This window comes from Heterodontus francisci, chromosome 15 (assembly GCF_036365525.1).
Source record: "Heterodontus francisci isolate sHetFra1 chromosome 15, sHetFra1.hap1, whole genome shotgun sequence".
NCBI classification, from domain to species: domain Eukaryota; kingdom Metazoa; phylum Chordata; class Chondrichthyes; order Heterodontiformes; family Heterodontidae; genus Heterodontus; species Heterodontus francisci.
In genome coordinates, this window is record NC_090385.1 from 74,918,508 (window position 1) to 74,946,474 (window position 27,967).

Consider the following 27,967-nt stretch of genomic DNA (forward strand, 5'->3'; position numbering starts at 1 on the left):
GTGGGAGGGTGAGTTGTGAGGTGGATGCAGAGAGACCTCAGGGTGATTTGGACAAGTTGAGTGAGTTGGCAAATGCATGGCAGATGCAGTATAATGTGGATAAATGTGAGGTTATCCACTTTGGTAGCAAAAACAGGAAGGCAGATTATTATCTGAACGGCTATAAACTGAGAGAGGGGAATATGCAACGAGACTTGGGTGTTCTCGTACACAAGCCGCTGAAGGTAAGCATACGGATGCAACAGGTGGTAAAAAAGGCAAATGGTATGTTTGCCTTCATAGCGAGAGGATTCGAGTACAGGAGCAGGGATGTCTTGCTGCAATTATACAGGGCCTTGGTGAGGCCACACCAGGAATATTGTTTGCAGTTTTGGTCTCCTTATCTGAGGAAGGATGTTCTTGCTATAGAGAGAGTACAGTGAAGGTTTACCAGACTGATTCCTGGGATGGCGGGACTGATGTATGAGGAGAGATCGAGTCGGTTAGGATTATCTTTGCTGGAGTTCAGAAGAGTGAGGGGGGATCTCCTAGAAACCTATAAAATTCTAACAGGACTTGACAGGGCAGACGCAGGAAGGATGTTCCCGATGGTGGGGGAGTCCAGAACCAGGGGTCATAGTCTAAGGATATGGGGTAAACTTTCAGGACTGAGATGAGGAGAAATTTCTTCACCCAGAGAGTGGTAAACCTGTGGAATTCGCTACCACAGAAAGTAGTTGAGGCCAAAACATTGCACGTTTTCAAGAAGGAGTTAGATATAACTTGGGTTTAAAGGGATCAAAGAATATGGGGCAAAAGCGGGAACCGGTTACTGAGTTGGATGATCAGCCATGATCATAATGAATGGTGGTGCAGGCTCGAAGTGCTGAATGGCCTACTCCTGCTATTTTCTATGTTTCCTGTTTGCTGGTTAGTTTGTTGGTTGCTGTTTGTGGGTTTTCTTTACTTTTATGCAACTTGACTTTTTCATACACGTTTGTTGATTGTTGGTTTCTCTACCTGTTCTGTATTGATTTTCCTTTCTAGGAATATGATATTTGAGTCACCCAGGTGCAAGTTAAAGACGTATTTATATAGACTACTAAGTAGGAAAATATAGGGTAGAAGATATTTTTCAAAGTAAAACAAAAAGTCACCATGAAATGTCATTAATATTCAGGACCACTTTTATGGGAATAAGCTCAAAATCCATTTTTATTGTATGGGATGCGGAGATTTTACTGGTGTTTCAGGGATTGCATTCTGTAGTTACATCCATTTATAATTAGGTCCACTGGCTTATGGTAACGGAGTTAAATTCTGTTTTTACTATATTGGATTACTAAATTTTCCAGAACTTTTACTTTTATGATGTATAACTGTGTACCTATCAAGTGTGTGTGTATTGGGAGAAAAAAAAATGTAAAATGTGCTGCTTGAATTGTCTAGATTTGATATCCTCACATTAGGAGCAAATGCAAATTAATTAAATTTTAAACTTTAGTTAAGATCTGCATGTGCACTCATCCAGAGGGAGAACTGTTTTCTTGAATGCAGAGTATTTGGTGACATTGTACTTTGAATTCACAGTCTACCCGAGTGTACTGTGATTTAACATCTAAGCAATTTATAGATGTTAACAGCACATTGCTTACTGGTGCGTTGTACATTGAGAAATGCCATGCTTGTATGAGTATTATCTGATGCAGTAATATTTTATAGTACTTTGCTAACAGTAGTAGTTGTCTCTTTTCAAACTTAAAGCTGTTTGAAAAGTTTTTAAAAAAAAAAGTCATCATCCATTTCAAATTAATGAAAGGCAAGAAAAAATGTAATTTTCTTGATAGAACCTCTATTTTGAACATACTAATTGTTTTTTCAATTAAGAAAAATCACGTCCATTTGTGCAACATGCCAAAAAGAGGAATGTTAATATTTCATTTACACGCAGTCCCAAAGGTTAGCAAACGATTGCCTGAAACGAAAACTAATTTGTGTTAATGACCTGCACTACTTGATTATAATCTGTTCTTGGATGGTGACTCATTGTTGTAGTTATGATAAATATGTAAGATTATCAACAACTTCAATTAATTTTAAATCTTAATTCCAGATTGGACCCCAGGAAATGACAGACACATGTTTTTGGATCAAAGCCAAAGAGGAAAAGTTTGAGAGTCCAGATCTATTTGCTAAACTAGTGCTTAGTTTTGCCACACAAACAAAAGGTAACTGTTTTGATTACCGTAACCAATTATGTCTACAATGCAAATAACGTTTAGAATATATTTGAAATATTGCTTCTACCTGAAGCAAGTTCAGCTTCAGAGTGCTCTGCATTTGAAACTTTGACTGTATGAACTTAAAATGTTTTCAAATACAAGGTTATACATTACTTAAAATATGTACATCACAGCCCATTTTGCTTTGAATATGATAAATCTAAAAATATGCATTTGTAATATTACAAGTGAGAGAGAGTTACGGCGCTTAGGTCTACATAGTGGACCGTGACAGGTTCAGGCGACAAACTTGAGCACCACAATGTTGCCATAGTGGCTTTCTTTTATAATGAGCAAAATATACTTTTCAAATGAAAAAAATAATTGAATCTAGAAATCTGTATAGTACATCACCTTGGTTTGATGTACATAATAGGTCAGTTTAACTTGAGTTTGAACGTTTGCCTACATTAGTTCTTGCCTCTTGGACTGAACATTTATTTGTGATGAGAAGAAAACTTATCTTCTGTCCTTGTTTCTCAAATAGTGTGTGGCAACAGTTTGTGAAAACAATTGTAACAAATCAACATGTATTTAAAACCCAGTATTTTTTATATTAAAGGATGATAATTCAAATTGCAGCTTGTTGCTGTCTTAATGACAGGCTGCTATTGGCAGATATAAGGTGGTGTAATCTGATGGGAATAATGGATTTTAAACAGATTACGCTAGAAAAAAATAGCATTAGGGTTATCAATGTGCAGCAGGAAAAGAATATTTGTTTGACTTCAATCATCTTTGCCTTATGTTAAATTAGAAAAAAAGCCTAGATTTTGCGGTAAGAATAATGGTGAGGCTAACATGCTTACCGTTGTTAAGGAATAAGTTGGAAGTCTTCCGGCTTCCAAACGTGCGGTTGAATGTGCAAATCAGGAAGCTGCAGTCCAATTTGCCTGCTCCTCTACAATCTTCACTACACTGGTACCTAGCCAAGAAATTCAACATTCCCACACATGAAGGGTGTGAAGCTGCGGTACTTAACCACTCTGTACTCACTAAGCACGCCAGAAAAAGTTCGGCTTTGTCCATTCGAGTGTAAGCAAATTTTTAATGGCACGATAGGTCTTCACAGAGAATCACAGAATCATTACAGCACAGAAGGAGGCTATTTGGCCAGTTGTGTCTGCGCTGGCTGTCTGAAAGAGTAATTTATCTACTGCCTCAATTGAACCTGCCTCCATCACACTGTCAAGTAATGCATTCCAGATCCTAACCACTTGCTGCGTGAAAAGGTTTTTCCTCATGTCTCCATTGCTTCTTTGCCAATTATCTTAAATCTGTGCCTCTTGTTCATGATCCTTCCACCAATGGGAACAGTTATTCTCTATCAACTCTGTCCAGACCCCTCATGATATTGACCACCTCTATCAAATCTCCTCTCAACCTTCTCTTCTCCAAGCAAAACAGTCCCAAATTTTCCAGTCTATCCACGTAACCGAAGTTCCTCATCCATGGAACCATTCTCGTGAATCTTTTCTGCACACTCTCTCTGATGGTTTCACATCTTTCCTTAAATGTGGTGCCCAGAACTGGAAACAAAACTCCAGTTGAGGCCAAACCAGTATTCTATACAGGTTTAACATAACTTCCTTGCTTCTGTACTCTGTGCCCCTATTTTTGATGCTTAGGATACTATATGCTCTGTTAACCAGTCTTAATTATTACCAAACAATCTCTGACACAGAATATTTATTTTTACAAGTATGGGGTCTCATTCCTTCAGATTTCAATTGTTGGAGATTTTTTAAAAGAAAAATCTTTTTCTTCTCTCTTTTATCTCTGACTCTTAGTCCCATCTTTCGTTCTCGCTTTCTGCACATGATATTACATTGAGTTAAATTTTCTAAATTATATGCCGGAACTTTTCATTGGGTAGGAGGCCCCACTAACAGGCCGAAAAGTTGGTGGCAAGTCCGCCTCCTCCGGGCCTAGGGAGCCATGCTAGTATTTTTCACTCCCCGGGACCTTAATTAGTCTTTGTCAGGACTTCCACCTCCTTGAGGCAGGAAGTCATACCTAATGGAGCTGCCGGCCTATCAGCGGACCGGCAGCTCTTGGTCCCAGCAGCGCCACTGGTAGCAGTGGGCACCGCTGGGACTACACCCAGCCATCGCAAGCAAGGTGAAGGACAGCCCTGGAAGGCAATAAGTTTTTAAGGCCTCGCTGGGGACAATTAGCAGGGCCCCGGCGAGGTAAGGGCGGTTGGTTGGGGGGAGTTGGGGCGGCCCTGCATGGGGCACCGGGTGCCCAATCAGGAGGGCCCCACCCCCCCAGTCCACAAGAAGGCTGCTTGGTTTTACCAGGCGGGGTTCTTGTGGCTTTTGCCATCTGGCTGCCGAGGGTAAAATACCCGCGACGGCTGGAGGAGGCCCTTATCTACCAGTCAATTGGCCACTTAAGGGCCCTGTTTAGCCTGGGGCGGGCGGGCTGTTTCTCGCTGCTGTTGCCCCATGTAAAATTGCAGTCAGGGCGGGAGGGGGTTTAGGAATGGTCCACCCGCCTCCCACTCAATTTTACTACCAGCCCCACCTCGTCACCAGCCCACTCATTTGGGGGCCGTAAAATTCCAGCCATACTTCCTGGTTTACACTGCATGTCTCGGTAAGGATTCTTCAATCTGCTTGGTTGAAGAGACTTCCTGTTGCTTGCCGTGCTCTCTCATGCCACAGATCCCCTTTAGAGGGCGCTGCACTATAATGGATTTCTAATTACCGTAGATTGCCATGCAAAAGCCAGCAAAACATCAACAGGCATAATGAATGGCGAGTGCTGTTCACAAAATCTGGGCTGGTATTTTTAACTAAGAAACTAGCTATTATAAAAAAAATTGTCAAATCAATGGAATCTAATTTATGTAAAGTTCCATTATACATACAAACAAATAATTAGGAGCAGGAGTAGGCCATTCGGCCCCTTCGTGCCTGCCCCACCATTCAATAAGATTATGGCTGCTCTGATTTCCCCAACTCCACTTCCCTGCCTACCCCCAATACCCTTTGACTCCCTTGTTAGTCAAGAATTTCTCTACCCTAGCCTTAAAAATATTCAATGACCCTGCCTCCACTGCTGTCTGGGTAAGAGTTCCAAAGACACTCAACCCTCAGAGAAAATTTTTTTTCCTCATCTCAGTCTTAAATGCGTGACCCCTTATTTTTAAACTGTGTCCCCTAGTTCTAGTTTCTCCCACAAGGGGAAACATCCTTTCAGCATCCACCCTGTCAAGTCCCCTCAGGATCTTATATGCTTCAATGAGATCACCCCTCATTATTCTGAACTGTCATGGATACAGACCCAACCTGTCCAACCTTTCCTCATAAGATAACTCCCCATCCTAGCTATCAGTCGAGTGAACCTTCTCTGCACTGCTTTTAACGCATTTATATCCTTCCTCAAATAAGGAGACCAAAACTGTATGCAGTACTTCAGATGTGGTCTAGCCAATACCCTATACAACTGTCGCAAAACATCCCTAATTTTATATCCATTTCTTTTGCAATAAACGACAACATTCCATTTGCCTTCCTAATCACTTGCTGTATCTGGATACCAGCCTTTTGTGATTTATGTACCAGGACATCCAGATCCCTTTGTACCTCAGAGTTCTGCAATCTCTCTCCATTTAAATAATATGCTGCTTCACTATTCTACCTGCCAAAGTGGATAGCTACACATTTTCCCACATTATACTCCATTTGCCAAATTTTTGCCCACTCATTTAACCTATCTCTATCCCTTTGTAGACTCCTTATATCTTCTTCATAGCTTACTTTCCTACCTATCATTGTGTCATCAGCAAATTTAGCAACCATGCCATCACTCCCCTCATCCACATCGTTGATATAATTTGTTAAAAGTTGAGGCCCCAGCACCGATCCCTGGCACTCCACTACAGCTTGCCAACCAGAAAAAGACCCATTTATCCCTACTCTTTGCTTCCTGTTGGTCAACCAGTCCTTTATCCATGCTAATATGTCACCCCCTACACCATGAGCTCTTGTACACCATGTTTAAGTCTGTCATGCAAAAATTGGCCACAAATTAGCCCGCCTCAAAGAAACAGATGGACTAGCGACTGTTCCTGACTTTGTACACTATAGTTTGATAAAATCTGAGGCTCAAAGAACAAAGAAAATTACAGCACAGTAACAGGCCATTCGGCCCTCCAAGCCTGCGCCGATCCAGATCCTCTATCTAAACCTGTCGCCTATTTTCTAAGGGTCTGTATCTCTTTACTTCCTGCCCATTCATGTATCTGTCTAGATACATCTTAAAAGACGCTATCGTGCCCGCGTCTACCACCTCCGCTGGCAACGCGTTTCAGGCACCCACCACCCTCTGCGTAAAGAACTTTCCACGCATATCCCCCCTAAACTTTTCCCCTCTCACTTTGAACTCATGACCCCTAGTAATTGAATCCCCCACTCTGGGGGAAAAAGCTTCTTGCTATCCACCCTGTCTATACCTCTCATGATTTTGTACACCTCAATCAGGTCCCCCCTCAACCTCTGTCTTTCTAATGAAAATAATCCTAATCTACTCAACCTCTCTTCATAGCTAGCGCCCTCCATACCAGGCAACATCCTGGTGAACCTCCTCTGCACCCTCTCCAAAGCATCTACATCCTTTTGGTAATGTGGCGACCAGAACTGCACGCAGTAAATGTGGCCGAACCAAAGTCTTATACAACTGTAACATGACCTGCCAACTCTTGTACTCAATACCCCGTCCGATGAAGGAAAGCATGCCGTATGCCTTCTTGACCACTCTATTGACCTGCGTTGCCACCTTCAGGGAACAATGGACCTGAACACCCAAATCTCTCTACATCAATTTTCCCCAGGACTTTTCCATTTATTGTATAGTTCACTCTTGAATTGGATCTTCCAAAATGCATCACCTCGCATTTGCCCGGATTGAACTCCATCTGCCATTTCTCTGCCCAACTCTCCAGTCTATCTATATTCTGCTGTATTCTCTGACAGTCCCCTTCACTATCTGCTACTCCACCAATCTTAGTGTCGTCTGCAAACTTGCTAATCAGACCACCTATACTTTCCTCCAAATCATTTATGTACATCACAAACAACAGTGGTCCCAGCACGGATCCCTGTGGAACACCACTGGTCACACGTCTCCATTTTGAGAAACTCCCTTCCACTGCTACTCTCTGTCTCCTGTTGCCCAGCCAGTTCTTTATCCATCTAGCTAGTACACCCTGGACCCCATGCGACTTCACTTTCTCCATCAATCTACCATGGGGAACCTTATCAAATGCCTTACTGAAGTCCATGTATATGACATCTACAGCCCTTCCCTCATCAATCAACTTTGTCACTTCCTCAAAGAATTCTATTAAGTTGGTAAGACATGACCTTCCCTGCACAAAACCATGTTGCCTATCACTGATAAGCCCATTTTGTTCCAAATGGGAATAGATCCTATCCCTCAGTATCTTCTCCAGCAGCTTCCCTACCACTGACGTCAGGCTCACCGGTCTATAATTACCTGGATTATCCCTGCTACCCTTACTTACTTGAGAAGACAATTAGGGCTGCCAATCTTTCCGCTTATCTGGTTGCCTGTCACTACACCCTACACGAAAACAGTGCAAACTGGATTTCCCATTTACTGCCCACCTTTTGAATGGCCACAAAAGATTTTTAATTTGTCATTTATGCTGTTGGCTTCGGCTCCCCTCTGAGCTCCATGGACCTTGCTGTGCTGAACATCTATGAAGTCTGAGAGTATGGGGCCTCTGTTACCAGAAATTGAGGTTCCATCGATTTTCAGTGCCCAGAGCTAAAAAGAGAGTATAAGTAACTGCTTGAGGTCTGCATTATGGCATCACTGTTCTTGCAAAACAATGCTCACCTGAGTAACAGAAGTACATTTTAAACAATGAATGGCGCTTCATAATACTTGAACCAATGTGATGTAAATGGAAAATACAAAAATATGTCTCTCAAAGGGTTGTTTGGAAGCATTTTGAGGCCCAGATAATGATCTGTGTCCTTCACTTTTGCAATCCAGCTACACTAACTCCACTGATCTCCCTCTAGATATGAGATTTATATCTGTAGTACTTATGCAACAAATGTCAGACTTTTGAAATTACTCAGAGGTAAATCACTGAACTGGAGATCTTGAACAGGACTTGCTTTATCATTTAATAACTCCATTATCAATCATCAATCCTGTAAGTATGAAAGCTGTGTTAGAGAATGGGTTTTCATTCTGGAATGCGCCAGGTGTGATGTTGAGTGTAGAAGTTCACTTCAGAGTCATTCTGTTGAGCAAAGCAGCGTAAAGGATACAAGTTAAATACGTCCTTTTGCCTCTGGGAATACTTTAATCCTGCCATTTGAACTTTTTTTTCTCTTCAACACCATTTCCCTCCCCATCATCCCCACAACTGCACCTCACCCCGGGCATCCTCCCAAACCTCTTTTTTCCTCTCTCGAAGGTGTTGTCTCCTTACTGGGATATGGTTCCACAGGTGCTGTGACATTGTGAACGTAGGGAAGCGAATCAACCATGAAAAAGTAGTGGGGATATTATAGCTGAGTGCAATAATGTCCAAGGTCGATGTCCACACCCACAGGCTTTCAGCATTCCAATCGGGATTTGGAGCCCAGTCTAATCTTTCCCTTTCTAACTCCAAGGTCCTGAGTCCCAATGTAATGCCACTATAATCATCTCCACTCTGATCAGTTAACTCAGCACAAACCAGGGATCAAATCTCAGACTTTTATGGCGCATCTAATCATAGATTAAATCCGTTCTGTCATTGGGAAGATACTTATAATTTTCTGATAGCTTGCACGCATTGATGAAAAGTTGAGTGGTAGAAGCATTAGTGGAACAAGACACCATTTCACATATAGTGGCAGAGGCCACTTCTCAGTACAATAATGAAATGATTGCACCTTTCATTCACTGCTGCTCTCCTTGACATAAGATGGGTAAGGTTATGCAGCTGGTAGAGGTCAAGGGGGGAAATCTCATTTACCCCTGTTATGTTAGTAGTGCTGTTATGCTGTCCGTCAGCCTGACTTGTGCTGTTCTTCATTACCAGCTGTTTCAAATGAATTCCATAGCTTATGTCCTTACACCACTGGTCATATTTAACTTGGAATTAGGGTATCTCAAGACGTGCTTTCTTTTAGTGGTGTTCATGTAAACCCATATTTATGCAATTATAAATGCATTTCTTCCATCATGCTTGTTTGGTTAACACTGTAGTGTGTTGCTGGAGATAATTAGAAGGTTAAGTGACATAGCTTCACACTGTATAGCTTCAACTTGCTGGAAGTTTTATGAAAATATTGACTTTTAATGATTGCATATGTGAAAGGTGTGCATTTTTACTGATAGCTTTAGCTTATGTGCACGTGTGTACAAGGCACCATCCACTGGCAAAAACTCCTATGACTTTCTCTTTAACAATTTGATATCATACAGAATGCATGTCACTTGAGTCTTTGCCATCTCTGTTGTACAAGGACATGAGAGCATGGAATGAGAAAAGCCCATTCTGGGCATCAGCCCCATCCCTTCTATAAATCATGCACAGTCTATCCTGCTGTGGGTTACAGCATCTGTTCAATCTCCTGAAGGAAAATTCCATGTAAATAATTCTTGATCCTTGAAGTAATGAACAAACTCATATCTGTCTTCACTATTCAATTTTGACAGCTACCCTTCACAAATGACATGCAGGACAGTCAACAATTCATGTGTGTATTTTGTTGTTTGTGGAAATATATGTACTGAAAGTGATTTTTTTTAAGAAGGGGTGTCTTAGTACTTTTAAGAAGATTAGAAAATTCTTGGCTTGACAGTTTAAGTAGCATGCGTCTAAGGGGAAAGCTTCTTGAAGGAAATTAGACTTGGCTGGCTGGAGGAGAGATGTGGTTAAAGCAACAATGTCTAGTGATATTGACAACTGAGTTGGGTTGGTTAAATGAGAGTAGGGACGGAGGAGTCAAAGGAGAAATGGCATAAGCAGCTGATAATTCTGTTTCCCCAGTGATAGTGGTGGCTGCCCTCTGCCCCCCGTTGAAGTTATGGCAGGAGATCAGGAGAACTCGATGTGGACATGCATCATTCTAATTCGAGGTGATGATGGAGGGTGTGGGGCAGGGAGAGAGGTGGGAAGAACTTGTCCTTCACCTTATCCTGAATCTCCTCCATTTTAAGCCTAAGAAATAACCATACATGGTGAATTTGTTCAAATGCTTTTTGAGACTTTTTTTTTTAGAGATACAGCACTGAAACAGGCCCTCCGGCCCACCGAGTCTGTGCCGACCATCAACCACCCATTTATGCTAATCCTACGTTAATCCCATGTTCCTACCACATCCCCACCTTCCCTTAATTCCCCTACCTGTACTAGGGGCAATTTACAATGGCCAATTTACCTATCAACCTGCAAGTCTTTGGCTGTGGGAGGAAACCAGAGCGCCCGGCGAAAACCCACGCGGTCACAGGGAGAACTTGCAAACTCCGCACAGGCAGTACCCAGAATCGAAGCCAGGTCGCTGGAGCTGTGAAGCTGCGGTGCTAACCACTAATTGTAGAACTTTTCACGTTTCTCTTGGCATATCATTTTCCCTCCAGCTTGTCCACAAAAAAGTTTCACTAAACTCAATATTTTAAATCGCTTTTAAATCCACGTTTTCCACTATTTACAAAATTGTCATGCAGCTCATTCTCACGTTAACTCCTGATAATTGATTGTATTATTTAAACTGGTATTTTCTCATGACAAATAGCTTTTTAGTTGTTTTGAGTCTATCACCCTTTTTGAAAATAGACATTGCCTTGGCCTGTTTCTACTCTATTAATCTCCCCAGTGTTTGTCTCCCTTGTGATGAATGTCAACACTACGTAAGTCTCATTCCTTGTCGGTCTTGGTAATGAACGATAAATACCATCAATTTCTGGGAATTTATTGGTTTTGTGCTGTTTTGTCTTGGTCTAGGACTTAATTTTATTTATGTCCAAATCATTAATTCTACTTGGATTATTGACATTTAGGGAGGCTATGTTTCTCTTGTCTACCTTTGTTAATACCTGGAGGAAGTAATCGTTTAATATCCTCATCTTGGCCACAGTAAATCCTTTAGTATTCTCCCTCCTCTCTGACTACTCTTAGTGTTGTGATAATGATGTCTTGCTCAACTGCCACATTTCACTCTTTGATCACCCTTTTAACATGCATTTTTTTGCACGATCCTATGTTTATCACTTGAGATTTCCTCACCTTTCTCCTTGTTTGATTTAAATGCATTTCTTTATTTCACATCTAATTGATTTGTTTATCCATTTATGTTTATGCATGTTGAATTTATGCTGACTACTTCTGTGTATAAGATATCTTGAAAGATTTTCAACTTATATACTACTAAAGACCTGTTCAGCAATTTGAGCTCTTCCATCATTTGTTTGAAGTTGGGCTTCTAATTCATTTTACACCAGGCTCCTGGGGCTGGATTTTTGATATGGAGGTGGGCAGCAGGAACCGCATCTGGTTTTGGGTCACAAACCTGCCTCTGGTGGGAAACTGATTCAGGTTCAAATTTTCAAATGGGTAATAACTTAATTGGTATGGAAAGGGGTTTCCTGTCCATTTAGAGCAAGTGGGGCCGGGAATGGAGGTGAGTCAAGTGTGGGACTTCTGTAGATTCCCTAGACAACCATCTCTGAGGCCACTGGTTGTCCTGAGGGAGAGATCTGTCTTCCACATCACCAGAGGGAAGCAAGATGTCACAGGGGAGCTGGAGGCCTGGCACTAGGGGCAGGGCAGACCTTCGCTTCAATGAAGCTGACCTGGATCTAATGCTGGAGGCCGTGAGGGAGAGAAGGGAGGTCCTCTTCCCAGAGGGTAGCAAGCGCAGGTTACCTTGTTGGGCAGCAGGGGCACCTCTCTGTTCAGTGTTATCCCCTTCTGCCTCCTATTCCTATTCCTCTCTTCTGCTCCTCCCCGATGAGCTGTCTCCTTCCACGCCCTCATGTCCTCAAGGTCCACAGCTCTCTGCAGGGCCATGTTATGGAGACCACCACATTGAATGCAGACCAGTGTAAGAAGGCATTGGAGGGCACCATCCGACGGGTCCAGGCATCAGATTCGCATCTTCAGAAGCCAAATGACCTGCTCAATGGTCAGCCAGCTGAGCAGGTGGCCTTTGTTGTATTGCCTCTGTGCCTCTGTCTGGGGTTCCTGTACAGGGGTCAGTAGCCATAAATTCAAAGTGTTTCCCTTGTCACCTTGGATCCATCCACGCACTTTGAGGGACAGAGTAAAGATCTGAGGCAGCTTGGACTGGCGGAAGATGAAGGTATCACGGCAGTTGCCAGGAAAGTGAGCAGACGCATGGAGGAAGCTCTTGTGGTCGTAGATCACATAGATCTCTTACCTTCTGGGAGCGGAGCCGAGCGGACCTGTGGGGAGAACGCTGAGAGCGGAGCCTATAAATCGAACCTGAGGATCGAGGCCCAGTCTCTTACCTTCCGGGAGCGGAGCGGAGAGGACCTGTGGGGAGAACGCAGAGAGCGGAGCCTAGAAATCAAACTCGAGGATCAAGGCCCAGTCTCTTACCTTCTCGGAGAGGAGAGCAGTCGAACCTCTTCCAGCGTGCCGGAGTTTTGAAAAAAAAAGAAAAAAAAGCCAACAGTGATGTCAGAGGAGAGCTGCAAGGTGATTGGTTGGTGAGTCACTGCTGTTAGTGTATTTAAATATCTTTAAAAAATAAGGGGAAAGTTTTTTTGTGTTGGGAAAAAAACTCTGGTGGTAAGGTGAGTAATACTAAAGTGTTTTTTTTAAATTCACTGTCGCTTATTAAGGACTTTAGATTGTAGTGGGTAGAACAAGGCCCCTAGTGTAATTAGTATTTTTTAATTAAGGGTGTAACTAATTAATCTAAGAGTAAGTCATGACAGGAGAGTTCAGCCCTGTGATATGCTCCTCCTGCGCTATGTGGGAAATCAGGGACACTTCCAATGTCCCTGGTGACCACATGTGCAGGAAATGTATCCATCTGCAGCTACTGGCTACCCGCATTACGGAGCTGGAGCTGCGGGTGGATTCACTGTGGAGCATCCGCGATGCTGATGATGTCGTGGATAGCACGTTTAGCGAGGTGGTCACACCTCGGGTAATGACTGCACAGGCAGAAAAGGGATGGGTGACCACCAGATGGAGTAGTAGGTGCATGCAGCTAGTACAGGAGTCCCCTGTGGCCATCCCCCTCTCAAACAGATATACTGCTTTGGATACTGTTGTTGCGGGGGGTGGGGGGGGGGGGTGGTGGTTGGCCTCCCATGGGAAAGCAGCAACAACCAAGTTCGTGGCACCACGGAGGGCTCTGCTGCACAGCAGGGGAGGAAAAGGGGTGGAAGAGCTATAGTGAGAGGGGATTCTATCGTAAGGGGTGCAGATAGGCGTTTCTGTGGCCGCAAACGAGGCTTCAGGATGGTATGTTGTCTCCCTGGTGCTAGGGTCAAGGATGTCTCGGAGCGGCTGCAGGACATTCTGAAAGGGGAGGGTGAGCAGCCAGAGGTCGTGGCCCATATTGGTACTAACGACATAGACAGGAAGAGAGATGAGGACCTGCAAAGTGAATATGGGGAGTTAGGCAGAAGGTTAAAAAGCAGGACCTCTAGTATTGTAATCTCAGGATTACTCCCTGTGCCATGTGCTAGTGAGAGTAGGAATAGGAGGATAAGGCAAATGAATGCGTGGCTGAAGAGCTGGTGTAGGCGGGAGGGCTTCAGCTACTTGGATCATTGGGATCTCTTCTGGTGCAGAAGTGACGTGTGCAAGAGGGACGGGTTGCATCTGAACTGGAAGGGAACAAATATCCTTGCAGGGAGGTTTGCTAGTACTACTCAGGAGGATTTAAACTAGTCTGGCGGGGGGGGGGGGTGGTGGCACCCAAAATAGTAGTCTCTCCAATGAAATAGTTGAGGCAAATGTAGAGGTAAGCAAGTCCAGTAGGCAGGCCAGGCAGGGGCAGGACAGGGAGCGTGGAAGGTCAGGTCGGCTAAACTGCATTTACTTTAGTGCAAGAAGCCTTACAGGTAAGGCAGATGAACTCAAGAGCATGAATCGGTACATGGGATTGTGAAATTATAGTTATTATGGAAATGTGGTTGAGGAGTGGGCAGGACTGGTAGCTCAATGTTCCGGGGTACCGATGCTTCCGGCGTGGCAGAGGTGGAGGTAAGAGAGGAGGGGAAGTTGCACTATTGATTAGGGAGGACATAACGGCAGTACTTAGGAGAGGATATCCTGGGGGGAACATCCAGCGAGGCCATATGGGTAAAACGTAGAAATAATAAAGGGGTGATCACTTAGATGGGATTATACTATAGGCCCCCCAATAGTCAGAGGGAATTGGAGGAGCATATATGTAGGGAAATCACAGATAGGTGTAGGAATTATAGGGTTGTAATAGTAGGTGATTTTAACTTCCCTAATATTGAGTGAGACTGCCTTAGTGCTAAGAGATCAGATGGGGAAGAATTTGTTAAGTGTGTCCAGGATAGTTTTCTGAAACAGTATGTGGATGGCCCTACTAGAGGAAGGGCTACACTCGACCTCCTCTTAGGAAATGAGGCTGGGCAGGTGGTTGATGTGTCAGTGGGGGAGCACTTTGGGACCAGTGACCATAATTCTATTAGCTTCAAGATAGTTATGGAAAAGGATAGGACTGGTCCTCAAGTTGAAGTCCTGAATTGGGGGAAGGCTAATTTCAATGGCATCAGGCAGGAACTCTCAAAAGTTGAATGGGAGAGGCTGTTTACAGGTAAAGGGACGTCTGGCAAGTGGGAGGCTTTTAAGTCAGATCGGAAGAGATCAGAGCCGGCATGTTCCTGTTAGATTGAAGGGCAAGGCTGGCAAGTTTAGGGAACCTTGGTTGACGAGGGATATTGAGGGTCTGGTCAGGACAAAGAAGGAGGCATATGTCAGGTATAGGCAGCTGGGATCAAGCGAGTCCCACGAGGAGTATAAGGGATGTAGGAGGAAGGAGGAAATTAGGAGGACGAAAAGGGGCTATGAGATTTCCCTGGCAGATGAGATAAAGCAGAATCCTAAAAGATTCGATAAGTATGTTGAGAGTAAAAGGGTAGCTAGGGTGAGAGTAGGTCCCCTTAAGGATCAGTGTGGTAATCTATGTGTGGAGCCACGAGAAATGGGCGCGGTCTTAAATGAATACTTCTCGTCTGTATTTACCGTGGAGAAGGTCATGGAAGCTAGTGAGTTCAAGGGAGGGAACAGCGATATCCTGGAGCATATCAACATTACAAAGGAGGAGGTGTTGGAGGTTTTGAAGCCCATTTAGGTGGATAAATCCCCAGGACCTGACCAGCTGTATCCTAGGATGCTATGGGAAGCAAGGGAGGGGATTGCTGGGGCCCTGGCAGAGATTTTTGTATCATCGTTAGCCACGGGTGAGGTACTGGAAGACTGGAGGATAGCTAATGTTGTGCCTTCATTTAAGAAGGGCAGCAGGGATAAGCCAGGGAACTACAGGCTGGTAAGCATTACATCAATGGTGGGAAAGTTATTGGAAGAGATTCTGAGAGACAGGATTTATATGCATTTGGAAAGGCAAGGTCTGATTAGGGATAGTCAGCATGGCTTTTTGCATGGGAGATTATGTCTCACGAATTTGATTGAGTTTTTCGAGGAGGTGACCAAGAGGTTTGACGAGGGAAGGGCGGTGGACATTGTCTACCTGGACTTTAGCAAGGCCTTGGACAAGGTCCCGCATGGTAGGCTGGTCCGGAAGGTTCGAACACATGGGATCCAGGGTGCGCTAGCAAATTGGATACAAAATTGGCTTGATGAAAGGAGGCAGAGGGTGGTAGTGGAGGGTTGTTTTTCAGATTGGAGGCCGGTGACTAGTGGTGTGCTGCAGGGATTGGTGCTGGGCCCTCTGTTGTTTGTCATATATATTAATAACTTGGATTAGAATGTAGGGGGCATCATTAGTAAATTTGCAGATGACACCAAAATTGGTGGTATAGTGGACAGTGAAGAAGGTTGTCTAAGGTTGCAACAGGATGTAGATCAACTGGGAATGTGGGCAAGGGATTGGCAAATGGAATTTAATGCAGACAAGTGCAAAGTGATGCAATTTAGGAAGTTAAACCAGGGCAGGACATAGACAGTGAATGGCAGGGCCCTGGGGAGTGTTGTTGAGCAGAGAGACCTTGGGGTGCAAGTATATAGTTCCCTGAAAGTGGCAACACAGGTAGACAGGGTGGTGAAGAAGGCGTATGGCATGCTTGCCTTCATCGGCCGAGGCATTGAGTACAAGAGTTGGGACATCATGTTGCAGTTGTGTTAGTTAGGCCACATTTGGAGTACTGTGTGCAGTTCTGGTCGCTCACTACAGGAAAGATGTGATTAAGCTAGAGAGGGTGCAGAAAAGATTCACAAGGATGTTGCCTGGTTTGAAGGGCTTGAGTTATAAAGAGAGATTGGATAGGCTAGGTCTGTTTTCCCTGGAGTGAAGGAGACTGAGAGGGGACATGATAGAGGTATATAAAATTATGAGAGGCGTAGATAGCCAGAGTCTGTTTCCCATGGTAGGGGTGACTAAAACTAGAGGGCATAGATTTAAGGTGAGAGGGAGGAGGTTTAAAGGGGTAAATTTTTCACACAAAGAATAGTGGGTATCTGGAATGAGCTGCCAGAGGAGGTGGTGGAGGTTGGAACAGTAGCGACATTTAAGAGGCATCTGGACAGGTACTTGAATGAGCATGGCATAGAGGGATATGGAATTAATGCAGGCAGGTGGGATTAGTATAGATAGGCATTATGGTCGGCATGGACGCGGTGGGCTGAAGGGCCTCTTTCTATGCTGTACGTCTCTATGACTCTATGAGTTGGACTTTGAGGGAGTGGGAGCCCTTCCTGTTGATTGATCTCACTGGCCAATCACTGGGTGCCACATGAACACAATCGATGATGCCCTGCACCAGGCGGAATCCATCAATGGGGGTGAAACCCAGTGACCTATGTGCCTGTGCAGGCCCAATTGTGTCCTGTCTGATGGCATGATGAGCTGCCAACTGAGAGGTGCCAGCTGGGTCCGCAGCTGATCCATGGAATGACATGATTGCATAGAAGTTTAGGGTGACAGGGTCCTTGATGGCTGCAGGTAAGGGACTGCCATAGGAGAACGTGAGGCCTCAGGTCATTGTAGATCAGGGCACAAAGGGCCAAGAGCATCTGCCTGGATTGGCGCAGCCTCCTACTGCACTGATGCTCTATGATTTGCAGGTAGCTGACTTTTGGGTAGTAACCTGATGTCTTGGGTAGTACCTTCTTCCCCTCGCAGCTCTCTCTGTGCTGTTCTGACCTCCTGCTCTCCAGGAAGTTACATCTGCTGCAGCTCAAACTGGTTGCTCTGTCCCATGTCAGTGTAGCTTGTTCTTACCTGAACACTCTCAGCTGGGTGTTTTGCCTTCACCAAGCTCTCCCCTGCCAGCTCCAGCTGCCCAGGTGATGCCAGCGGGCTCATGTCCCTCTCCTGATTCCTGCCATTCACCACTAAGAAAAGCAAGTCTTACAGCTCCAGCAGTAGTTACTCTGTGGCACTTTTGAAGCAGTTGAGCTTTATTTTGTGCCTCTGCATTATTTTAATCAAAGTTTCCCATTTTCACCCCCACATTGTTCATGACTTGTACACCCTGCCGTGTTCTAGAGATGGCATTTTAAAAATTGAAAGCTACTGCTGACAAACCTGTTAATGATCGCCACAATGAGCTCAACAGGCATTTAATTGGAGGCGTGCAGGGTTGCTGTTCCCTCCTTCCCTTTTAAAACAAAAAATTGCGTCATGTTCCGGACGTGGTGGGACCCAGTGCTGACCTTCAAGAACGTTATCTTTAAATTGTGCTTGCACCCAGTGGGCTTTAAAAATCCGGCCCCTGGTCTTCGGCATTTTCTGAAGCACTAATCATGTCAAATGTCGTTTATTGGCCTACAACAGTGCCATAACTTCCATTTTCCATGTGTGTTTTGGGTCACGCATTGCTACCAAGTTGAGTTACGTGCTTATTCTTCTAATGCAGTTTTGCATTATGTTTATCAACCCAGCTTGGGTATTTATGGTTCATGTTTGGTTCAGTGAAGGTCTCCAATAAAGCAATCTTGCTATTGTCATATTTGTGAGGTCACTTTCCTCCTCAAAGGAACAAAAGCTTAGGCTGCACTGCCTCCTATCCTTTCTATTTCATGAACGTTGTTTACCCGTATATGGTTTATTCATCGTTACCCTCTGAGGCAAGCCATTTTCTAATATTCTTGTGGTTTTTTTTTTTACTGACTTTAACAAAAGCCTCCAGATCAGCATCTTTTATTACCAACTGTCAGTACCTGCTGTTCCATCTACTGCTGTTTGATCAGCCTCATTCAACACATTTTTCTGGTGCCCCCAGCCCAATTATTAATTTAAATGATTCTCCAAGTCTGCCTCAAGTTCCTGTCATGTCTTAGTGTTATGTACATATTTCTGTTTCGAAAATGAATAAAAAATCCCCCTGTAAAAGGAAGTGCTTGTTGAGGATGCCACCTGTTATGTACTATGCAACATCTACTTTAAAATCCATCTGACATTTCCTATCTGCTTAAATGCATCCTATTTCTTTGAAAATTGTTTATCTCCATTTTACATGCCACTTGACTGCACCACCTTGTGAACTGGCATTTAATCTTTTTTAGTTGGTGAGACCTTTGGGAAAACATGCATCCTTCAGTATCTTTGGCAAAAGGCCTAATTTTATTCTTAGTTTGCTTTGGAATAGGAAAACAAAATGATTTTCTTGTGGCCATTCAAACTATTCAATTTAGTTGACTTACCAACTTTTAAAATGTGTTTTAGAAGGAGAAACTTCAGAGGCTGGAGATTCCAATGAACTACAAGACTAAATGAGTCCCAAATCGGAACTTGAGTTTCAACTTTCATACAATGACTTTTTTTCCCCCTCAGGGTAGCAGATTTGTCCCTTGGTTTGATTTTATTTTTGGGATGGTGGTAGCAGAGGCAGTGCATATGGGGTGCGATTCTATTCCATATCGATCACATACGCGTCCTTGAGTTTCTTTGCTAGATTAGTCGGTATACACCCTGTATATGACTATTTCTACAATTACGTTTCAGTTTGCACTATGCGCTACTGGTTGATATCAGTCAAAACAGTAACTGTGCTACTATGGGCAGTGGAGAAAAACAAAAAAAATCAGTACTAGTTCCTCGTAAATATCCATTGGACTCTACTAGGAAGTACACATTTGGAAAACGGGAGAGGAGGGGATTGTTCTTATCTGTGATGCTTTATCCACAATCTAATGGCCTGCTGATAACTCAAAATCTGGGTTCACAGATGAAAACTGGTCTCTTTGGTGATATACAGGGAGGAGGAAAATGTGTGTCCTCGCGTGGTCAACGTTGAGGGTAGCTAGACCTGAGATGCTTGTAAAGTAGTCTGACCTAACAGAAGAATTGAGAGGGGGATAAATGTCTTTGTAACAGTACGATTACAACTCAAAAGATAAATTGTGATTCAGCATAATGCTTGTTTCTGCATGTACTTCATGATTCACAGCTTTTTCAAAGAAAACTCTTGACAGTGGTGATCTTGTTTACCTGCTGTTTTATCTTGGGTCTTAAAAGTTGAATTGATTTTTGTGGGTAAAAGAAAGACCAAGTCCCTTAGTAATGCTATCAACTGAACTTAAGCATGTATTGTACATACTGTTTCCACGTTTGTGTTCTCAGATTTTGTTCGAAATAAAAGCTTGACTATCCCTCAGGCCTTTGATGGTTTCATGTGAAGACTTCTGCCTCAATACTATAAATATGTTCTCCCTGTTACAATTAATTTGAGTTATGCTATATTACTGTGGGATTGGCAAAAGTGCGTGACCGATAAAAGTGCGTGACCGATAAAAGTGCGTGACCGATAAAAGTGCGTGACCGATAAAAGTGCGTGACCGATAAAAGTGCGTGACCGATAAAAGTGCGTGACCGATAAAAGTGCGTGACCGATAGATTTGTTACTGAGCTATTAAAAAGCTCGGATTAAATGTGGGATTTACCCCTAATAATGTGTTGCTCTTTGAAATTCTGCAGGATTGGCATTTGAAATGCAAGATATTGTTTTATTTTTGTTCACAAAATGTTAAAATGATCACTTGGAAGCAAATCTGCCTGAACATGTATCTTACCTGGTGATGGTAGTGAATGCAGCCAGACTGGCTAATGCATTTATATACCAATTTCACAATTTAGTCTTAAGAAATGTTATAAGTATATTTGTTGATTATAGCATCTATTTTAGTTTACATTTTAACTGATCTATTCAAACTGAATACAATTAGAAAACATTACAGCAACTGAATCTAAAACACTGTTCAGTACAATACCTCATATTAGCTAGTTTGACTACTATATAATCATTTCAGCACTGAATTTATTCCAGCTTTCTATATGCTTACAGTATTAGTAATTTATACAACAAATGCATTAACATGCTGTGCAGGAGCCAGCTGTCATAATTTTTGAATTGGCTGATTTTACTGCCATCCAGGAAACATAATGATTTAAAGAGTTTATGGACTTTTGTTTATTTGTTTTCAGAAATCTCAATGTCTGGGACCCTGCTGTGTTGTGAGCCCTGAGGATGCCAATGTGCTGTATCTGGCTTGATTTTCTAATTTAATTTAATAAACTAAGTATCTTTCAATGCAGTTGCTACTTTCTACTTAAAATGTTACTTTTTTGTTGAGTTGTGACTCCTTATCATTTTTAAAATGCTGCGCTTATATCAGAATTCAAATCTTATTAAAAAAAATTCTGCAAATGCACAATAGGTCAGTTAACATGTAAATGGAAAAAGAAAAGCTCGCATTTGAGATGATTCTCCACCAGTGCTCACGTGGTAAAGAACAGACTGCGTTTGCAAACAAATAGAGATAAAAGAGGGGTGTGAAGGAGGGCCACAGATGAATATCAAGTTCAGATATGCTCGCTGCTTTTACAGAGAGGTAGCTAATTAAATTAATAGCTTCCAAAATGTTTCAGAAGTGCAGGAAAGAGATGCATACCAAACAAAAGACATAACTAGCAGAGTTTCTGAAATATTCTTTTTCCTTTACCAGAGTTTTGCCTTTGTCCATGTTTAAGAGTGCCCTATTTTGTGTTTGCCCTATTTCCCATTCTCCCTTGCAATTTCAGGCTCGTGTCCATTGCCAGAGGTGCTACATTTAGTGGTGAACAAAGGAAATAGAGCTATCAGTGGAAAGTAGAAGTTAGAGTTGGTTGCCAGCTCCAAAATCGTGAGCTGGAATTAATTTTGATGGTTACAAACTTACTGAGGCCAACTAGGACTGTTGTCGCATTGGTGGTTTCTTGGAGGCCATACTTCTATACTATAAGGCTACTTTGCCATTGCCAGTTTCCCAAGGTTGCTGAGCATGCTGAACTGCACTGCTACTACCCTCGTGGTATATCAGTCCTGCTTCTGCTTTGGTTGTGTCTTAACGTTTGAGACTAACATTTGTATTCCGCCAACATTGTTAATATGGTTAGCGTGAAAAAACTTATAAATGGAGATAATCTAAAGATGGGTCTTGAAAATTTCAAGTGATTGGGCTGTGCCTATTTCTTTGGCAGCTTGGTCCACTGTGAAATTGTTCTTGGAAAAATACCCTGCCTTGGAAACAAATGGTTTTTGTAGTTTATGTGGATGCCTACCTCGTGTCTTGTCATTGCCAGAGGGCACTAAGTTCCCATTTCTGTCAATTTCCACCAGTTCATTCCATATTTTATAGAACCTGGCTCGTCTACTTTTCTCCCTCCTTTGCTGTAGTAATTCCCATTCCAAACCTTTGGTCAAGGATGTGACACTGGTGTACTTCCCATATTGATTTGAACAGAATTGTGCCCTGCATTTTTGGATTGCTTCAAGCTTATTTATATCTCTTGCCATATCAGGATCCCATACACAACTTGCATACTCCAGAATTGGATGAACAAATGTTTGTTGAGCTTTAACTCTGATATTTTTGTTGAAATACCAGCTGTGGCAATCGCAACAAGACATTTATTGTTGGTCCTTGCTCCTTTGTTATGGGCAGTCCTGTAAATGGGATCTTCTCCTGATGTGCACCCATAACTTTAACCTGTCTGATTCTGACTAACCTGCAGTGTGTTAGCAGCATTTTCTGTTTTGTTTTCCAGAATTTCAGCATTCTTTTTTCATCTTAATTCTGGTATGCTCTGTTAATGTGATACATTTCTAACACTATCATTGGAACCAGATGATGGTATCATCAATACCATTCAGTTTCACTCTTTGGAATGACTATGATTGCATAGACATGCACAAATATTGTTGATTTGCTGTTTCCTGCTTTTTTTGTTTTGTGCAACTGCCTATAGTTAGGACAAACTTGCATTTCATCATCAGTTAAGCAGCAATGAATTAGAATATGATACTGAATTAAGAAAACAGCTGCTTTAACAACCTTTCCTTCAAACCAACTCACCCACAAATGTGCTAAGTAGTTAAAAGTAGAAATCTGTATTACTGTTAATGTAGATACTATGTAGATTAATAGAAATTTCTGCATGGGAGACAGCTATTAGGTCCTTTTTTTGTGCTGAGTCTTCAATCTCTATTTCTCAATTATCTCTCAATTAGATATTTCCTCAATATCTACTTCAATCTCTTTTATCCTGTTATCATTGTTTCCTTTTATATTCTTCCTTATCCTTCAAATACGTTCCGATTCCCTTTTACATAGTCTTCATCTCAGTAGTGTAAGTCTTCACCATTTTTAGTAAACATCCCATATTATTATAACCATTTTTGTGAATAAAAAATCCTGAAATATGTCTTTCGTTCCTCCAGTGAACCTATCACTCTGAAAAACATTTCATAATTTTGAACAGCTCCAGTACATCCTTCACCTTATTCTTCACTGCTCTAGTGAAAAAGAGCTCCAATTTTCAAGGTTTTCTTTATAACTGTAATCTCTAATTCTTGGCATTATAATGCGTCTTCACTGTCCCCTTTCCACTGTTGTAATATCTTTCTGATCTTACGACACTCAGAACTGCATGCAACAATTCCCAGCCTAACCAGTGTTATATGAATTCAACATTACTTCCTTGCTTTTATATTCATTCTTTTATAGTCAAAACTCTCTAGAATTTCAATTGCTTTCTTATGGCTTTTCTAACCATAGTCCTATCTTTAAAGGTTTATGTATCTGGACAACTAGATCTTTCAGATCTCCAGTGTGTTAAAAATCTTACTTGTATATACTACTTACTGCTGCTCTTTATCTCAGCAGGTATTCCTTCCTATTTCTCAGTTAAATTGCATTGGCTGCCTACTTATCTACTCCACTAGCTACTCTGTTCTCTTTACAATCTCTTGCATCATTCCTCACAACATGTTACATCCTTTAATTTATCATCAACTGTGATATCATTCAACAACAACAACTTATATTTATTTGTATAGCATCTTTAACATAATAAAATGTCCCAAGGCATATCACTGGAGCATTAGAAAACAAGATATGACACCGAACCATATAGGAGATATTTGATTAGATGACCAGAAGCTTGATGAAAGAGGTAGATTTTAAGTAGTGTCTGAAAGGAGGAAAGCGAGGTAAGGAAGGAATTCCAGAAATGAGGGCATTGGCAGCTGAAGGCACAGTCATCAACGGTAGAGATATTAAAATCGAGGATGCTCAAGAGTCTAGAATTAGATGTGTGCAGATACCTCAGAGGGTTGTAGGGCTGGAGGAAATTAGAGATGGGGAGGGGCAAGGCTATGGAGGAATTTGAAAACAAGGCTGAGAATTTTAAAATAAAGACATTGCTTGACTGAGTGCCAATGTCAGTCAGCAAGCACAGGGATGATAGGTGAATGGGATTTGGTGTGAGATAAGACACAGACAGCAGAGTTCAGGATGACCTCAAATTTACAAGGGTAGAATGTGGGGTATCAACCAGGAGTATGTTGAAGTAGTCAAGTCCAGAGATAACAGAGGTATGGATGAGGATTTCAACAGCAGATGAGCTGAGACGGGGGAAGTTGGGTGATGTTACGGAGGTGGAAATAGGTGGTCTTAGTGATGGCGCAACTATGTGGTCAGAAGCTCATCTCTGGGTCAAATATGAAACCAAGTTGTGAACAGACTGGTCTAGTCTCATTGTTTCCAGAGAGAGAGATGGTGTCAGTAGCTGGTTGATTGGCATCCTTCCATCTACAAAAGATGATAGACATGCAACAAACATTCCGTTTAAGTGGGGTGTCTTCTCTTGGTGCACCTTTGTTGATGGCTGTGAAGGCCAATGCTTGAAAGGCAAGTTCTGCCACAAGTGCTGCACGTGAAGCTGCCAAGTGAGGTTGTGAGGTGTTGTTTTTGCCGTTGGCCCTTATTGCAAAGCTGCTGTAGCAACTCGTCATTGTGGTAGTGCACATGAGTCAACAAGATGTGTTGTCATTTCCCTCTTTCGCCAGCTAGTGACTTCCAAGTGCGATAGTTGACATTTAGGGCCTCATGTCACACTTGTCTTTGCTTTCAGCCTTGATAGATTGTAGAGCTTGCCATCTAACCTAGTGTGCAAGTAGACTGCTTTGGGTGCCCCACTAGTCGTCTGGCTCTGGCTACCTCACTATACAGAAGGACCTTGGGTATGTGACCGTCTTCCATCCTGCGGATGTGTCCGATCCACCGAAGCCACCTCTGTTTAATTAGTGTCAACACACTTAAGAGCTCTGCCTTTGAGAGGATTGCCACATTTGTGATTTTGTCTTGACAGGATATACCCATAATGCGTCACCTACAGTGAAGATGAAAATTATTGACCACTTTTTCCTGGCAGTTGTAAGTTGCCCATGTTTCACAGCCATACAGCAAGGTGCTGAGAACACAGGCCTTATAAACCATGAGCTTGATCCTAAGGGTGTTATTCCATGCACATTTCGCAAGTGAGCCAAAGCTGGTAGCTGCTTTCCCTATGCTGTACATCAAGGGACAGATTCTGTCACCATGGACCCAATGTAACAGAATTTGCTAACCACTTAGAGTGGGGTGTTGTTTAGTATGATCAAGGGCAAAGATGCAACACCTAGTCCCATGACCACAGTCTTCTTGATACTTATAGTCAAGGAGAAGTTGTTACAGGCATGGGAGAGACAGTCCATGAGTCTTCGTAGCAGAGTTTCTGTGTGAACGCTGAGCGCAGCATCATCAGCGTAGAGGAGTTCACTGATCAGGACGTGTGTGTTTTTGTCTTTGCTTTCAGCCTTGATAGATTGTAGAGCTTGCCGTCTGATCTAGTGTGCAAGTAGACTGCTTCCATAACTGCAGGGAAGGCAAAGGTCAGGATCATGGAGAAGAAGATGCCAAACAGAGTGGGGGGCTAGGGCACAACCCTATTGCACTCCATCCTTCACTCTGAAACTGTTGGAAGTGGAGCCATCAAGCTGTACAGTGCAGTACATGTTGTCATGGAAGGAGTGGGTAAGACTGAGGAGCTTCAGTGGACAGCCAATTTTTTCCAAAAGAAAAGACTAGGAGGGTACGTTACCTTGGTCACAGTCACACAGGATATCATTTGTGACTTTGAAAGGAGCTGTTTCAGTACTGTGGCAGGGGTGGAAACCTGAATGGAGTGATTCAAACATGGAGTTCTGGGAAAGATGAGAATAGATTTGGGAGGACCTGTCAAGGACTTTGAAGAGGAAAGGGAGGTTGGAGATGTAGCAATAGTTTTCAAGGACAGAGGAGTTAACGGTTGTTTTTTTGAGGAGAGGGTTTATGGCGGCAGATTTAAAGGAGAGAGGGACAACACCTGAAGAGAGAAAACCGTTAATAATTTATGCTAACATGGGGACCAGGATGGGAAGTTGGGTGCTCAGCAGTTTACTGGGAGTAGAGTCGAGGGAATAGGAGGTGGATCTCATGAACAGAATGAGTTCAGAGAGGGCATCAGGGGAGATAGGAGAGAAACTAGAGATAGCTGATTTCAGGCGAGAGCAGGGGTGTCTTTAGAGGAAGTTTGGCCCAGTGGGCTAGTGAAAGGGAGGGACACTGGATAGTCTCGATCTTAGCGAAAAAGAATTCCATGAACTCCTCGCACGTTTTGTTAGAGGTAAAGGTGGAGGAAACAGGGGAGAGGGGTTTAAGAAGACGGTTTTGCAGTAAAGAAGCCTGAGGTTACGGTGAAATCAAAAGCATCTTTCAATTGAAGTTGCACCAATTGCAAAATATGGTAGCTGTTTGGACTGAATTACAATTAAAGTGGTTACGCCAAACCACTTATTTCATGCATGTTTCCATTATTATGGGTGACATGCTGCAAGAAACAATGTTAATCTGTTTAATTATCAACACTGAGTTTGTTGTTTCTCTTATAGTATTTAGAGATAAGATAACGTACTCTGCTGCAGACTTATTTTCACAGCCATTCTCAGTATATATTTTACTCTTGGAGTTTACATGGAATGCAAAGTACATATGAACATATGAATTAGGAGCAGGAGTAGGCCACTCGGCCCCTTGAGCCTGCTCCCCCATTCAACAAGATCATGGCTGATCTGATTGTAACCTCAACTGCACATTCCTGCCTACTCCCATTAACTTTTACCCCCTTGCTTAACAAGAGTCTATCTGCCTCTGCCTTAAAAATATTCAACAACTCTGCTTCCACTACCTTTTGAAGAAAAGTTCCAAAGACTCACGACCCTCTTAGTACTGTATGTGTGTAGACTAGAGTCCTGACTCATCATTTTATATTCTTTATATAAATACTGTATATTTTATAATCACTCAGGACCTTCCTGGTCTCTGCATCTCAGCTGCTCACTGGATAAACTTGCAGTAAGTATTTCAACCCCTGTAAAGCAGGATTCTAGGTAATGTATAATATTTTCTGAGCCTTCAGGCAATTGTTGTGTTTATTTTAAGCATTCAGATACTGGTACAGTGTAGCACAATCTGTCTGGGCACAGCTCCATGGGTTTCTGTTTAAATCGTGACCAAACAATCACTGACATCGTGGCTGAAATCGTGATCTTTTTAAGCAACCTTTCAAGTCCAATTAACTGTGCGTGTCCAACCCGGAGCCGGCCCAAGCCCGAAAGCCGGACCCGGAGAGCGACCCGACCTGAACCTGAAACATGTTGGGTCCAGTCGGGTTCGAGTCGGGTAGCAGGCCGTTAGGACAGAGAGAGAGAAGGGGGTGGGACAGAGAGAGAGAGAGAAGGGGGTGGGACAGAGAGAGAGAGAGAAGGGGGTGGGACAGAGAGAGAGAGAGAAGGGGGTGGGACAGAGAGAGAGAGAGAAGGGGGTGGGACAGAGAGAGAGAGAGAAGGGGGTGGGACCGAGAGAGAGAGAGAAGGGGGTGGGACCGAGAGAGAGAGAGAAGGGGGTGGGACCGAGAGAGAGAGAGAAGGGGGTGGGACCGAGAGAGAGAGAGAAGGGGGTGGGACCGAGAGAGAGAGAGAGAAGGGGGTGGGACCGAGAGAGAGAGAGAAAGGGGGTGGGACCGAGAGAGAGAGAGAAAGGGGGTGGGACCGAGAGAGAGAGAGAGAAGGGGGTGGGACCGAGAGAGAGAGAGAAGGGGGTGGGACCGGGAGAGAGAGAGAAGGGGGTGGGACCG

At 43.1% G+C, this 27,967-nt stretch overlaps 1 protein-coding gene across 4 annotated transcripts in view; it reads left to right on the forward strand.

Annotated features, from left to right (window-relative positions):
• The window catches only part of diaph2 (diaphanous-related formin 2), a 967,621-nt gene that overhangs the window by 431,839 nt on the left and 507,815 nt on the right, over nucleotides 1-27,967 (forward strand). For all 4 annotated transcript variants that reach the window (XM_068047702.1, XM_068047700.1, XM_068047699.1 and 1 more), the window contains one exon: nucleotides 2,093-2,207. In XM_068047702.1, coding sequence (XP_067903803.1) covers nucleotides 2,093-2,207 — 115 coding nt within the window. The remainder of the gene's footprint in view (nucleotides 1-2,092; nucleotides 2,208-27,967) is intronic.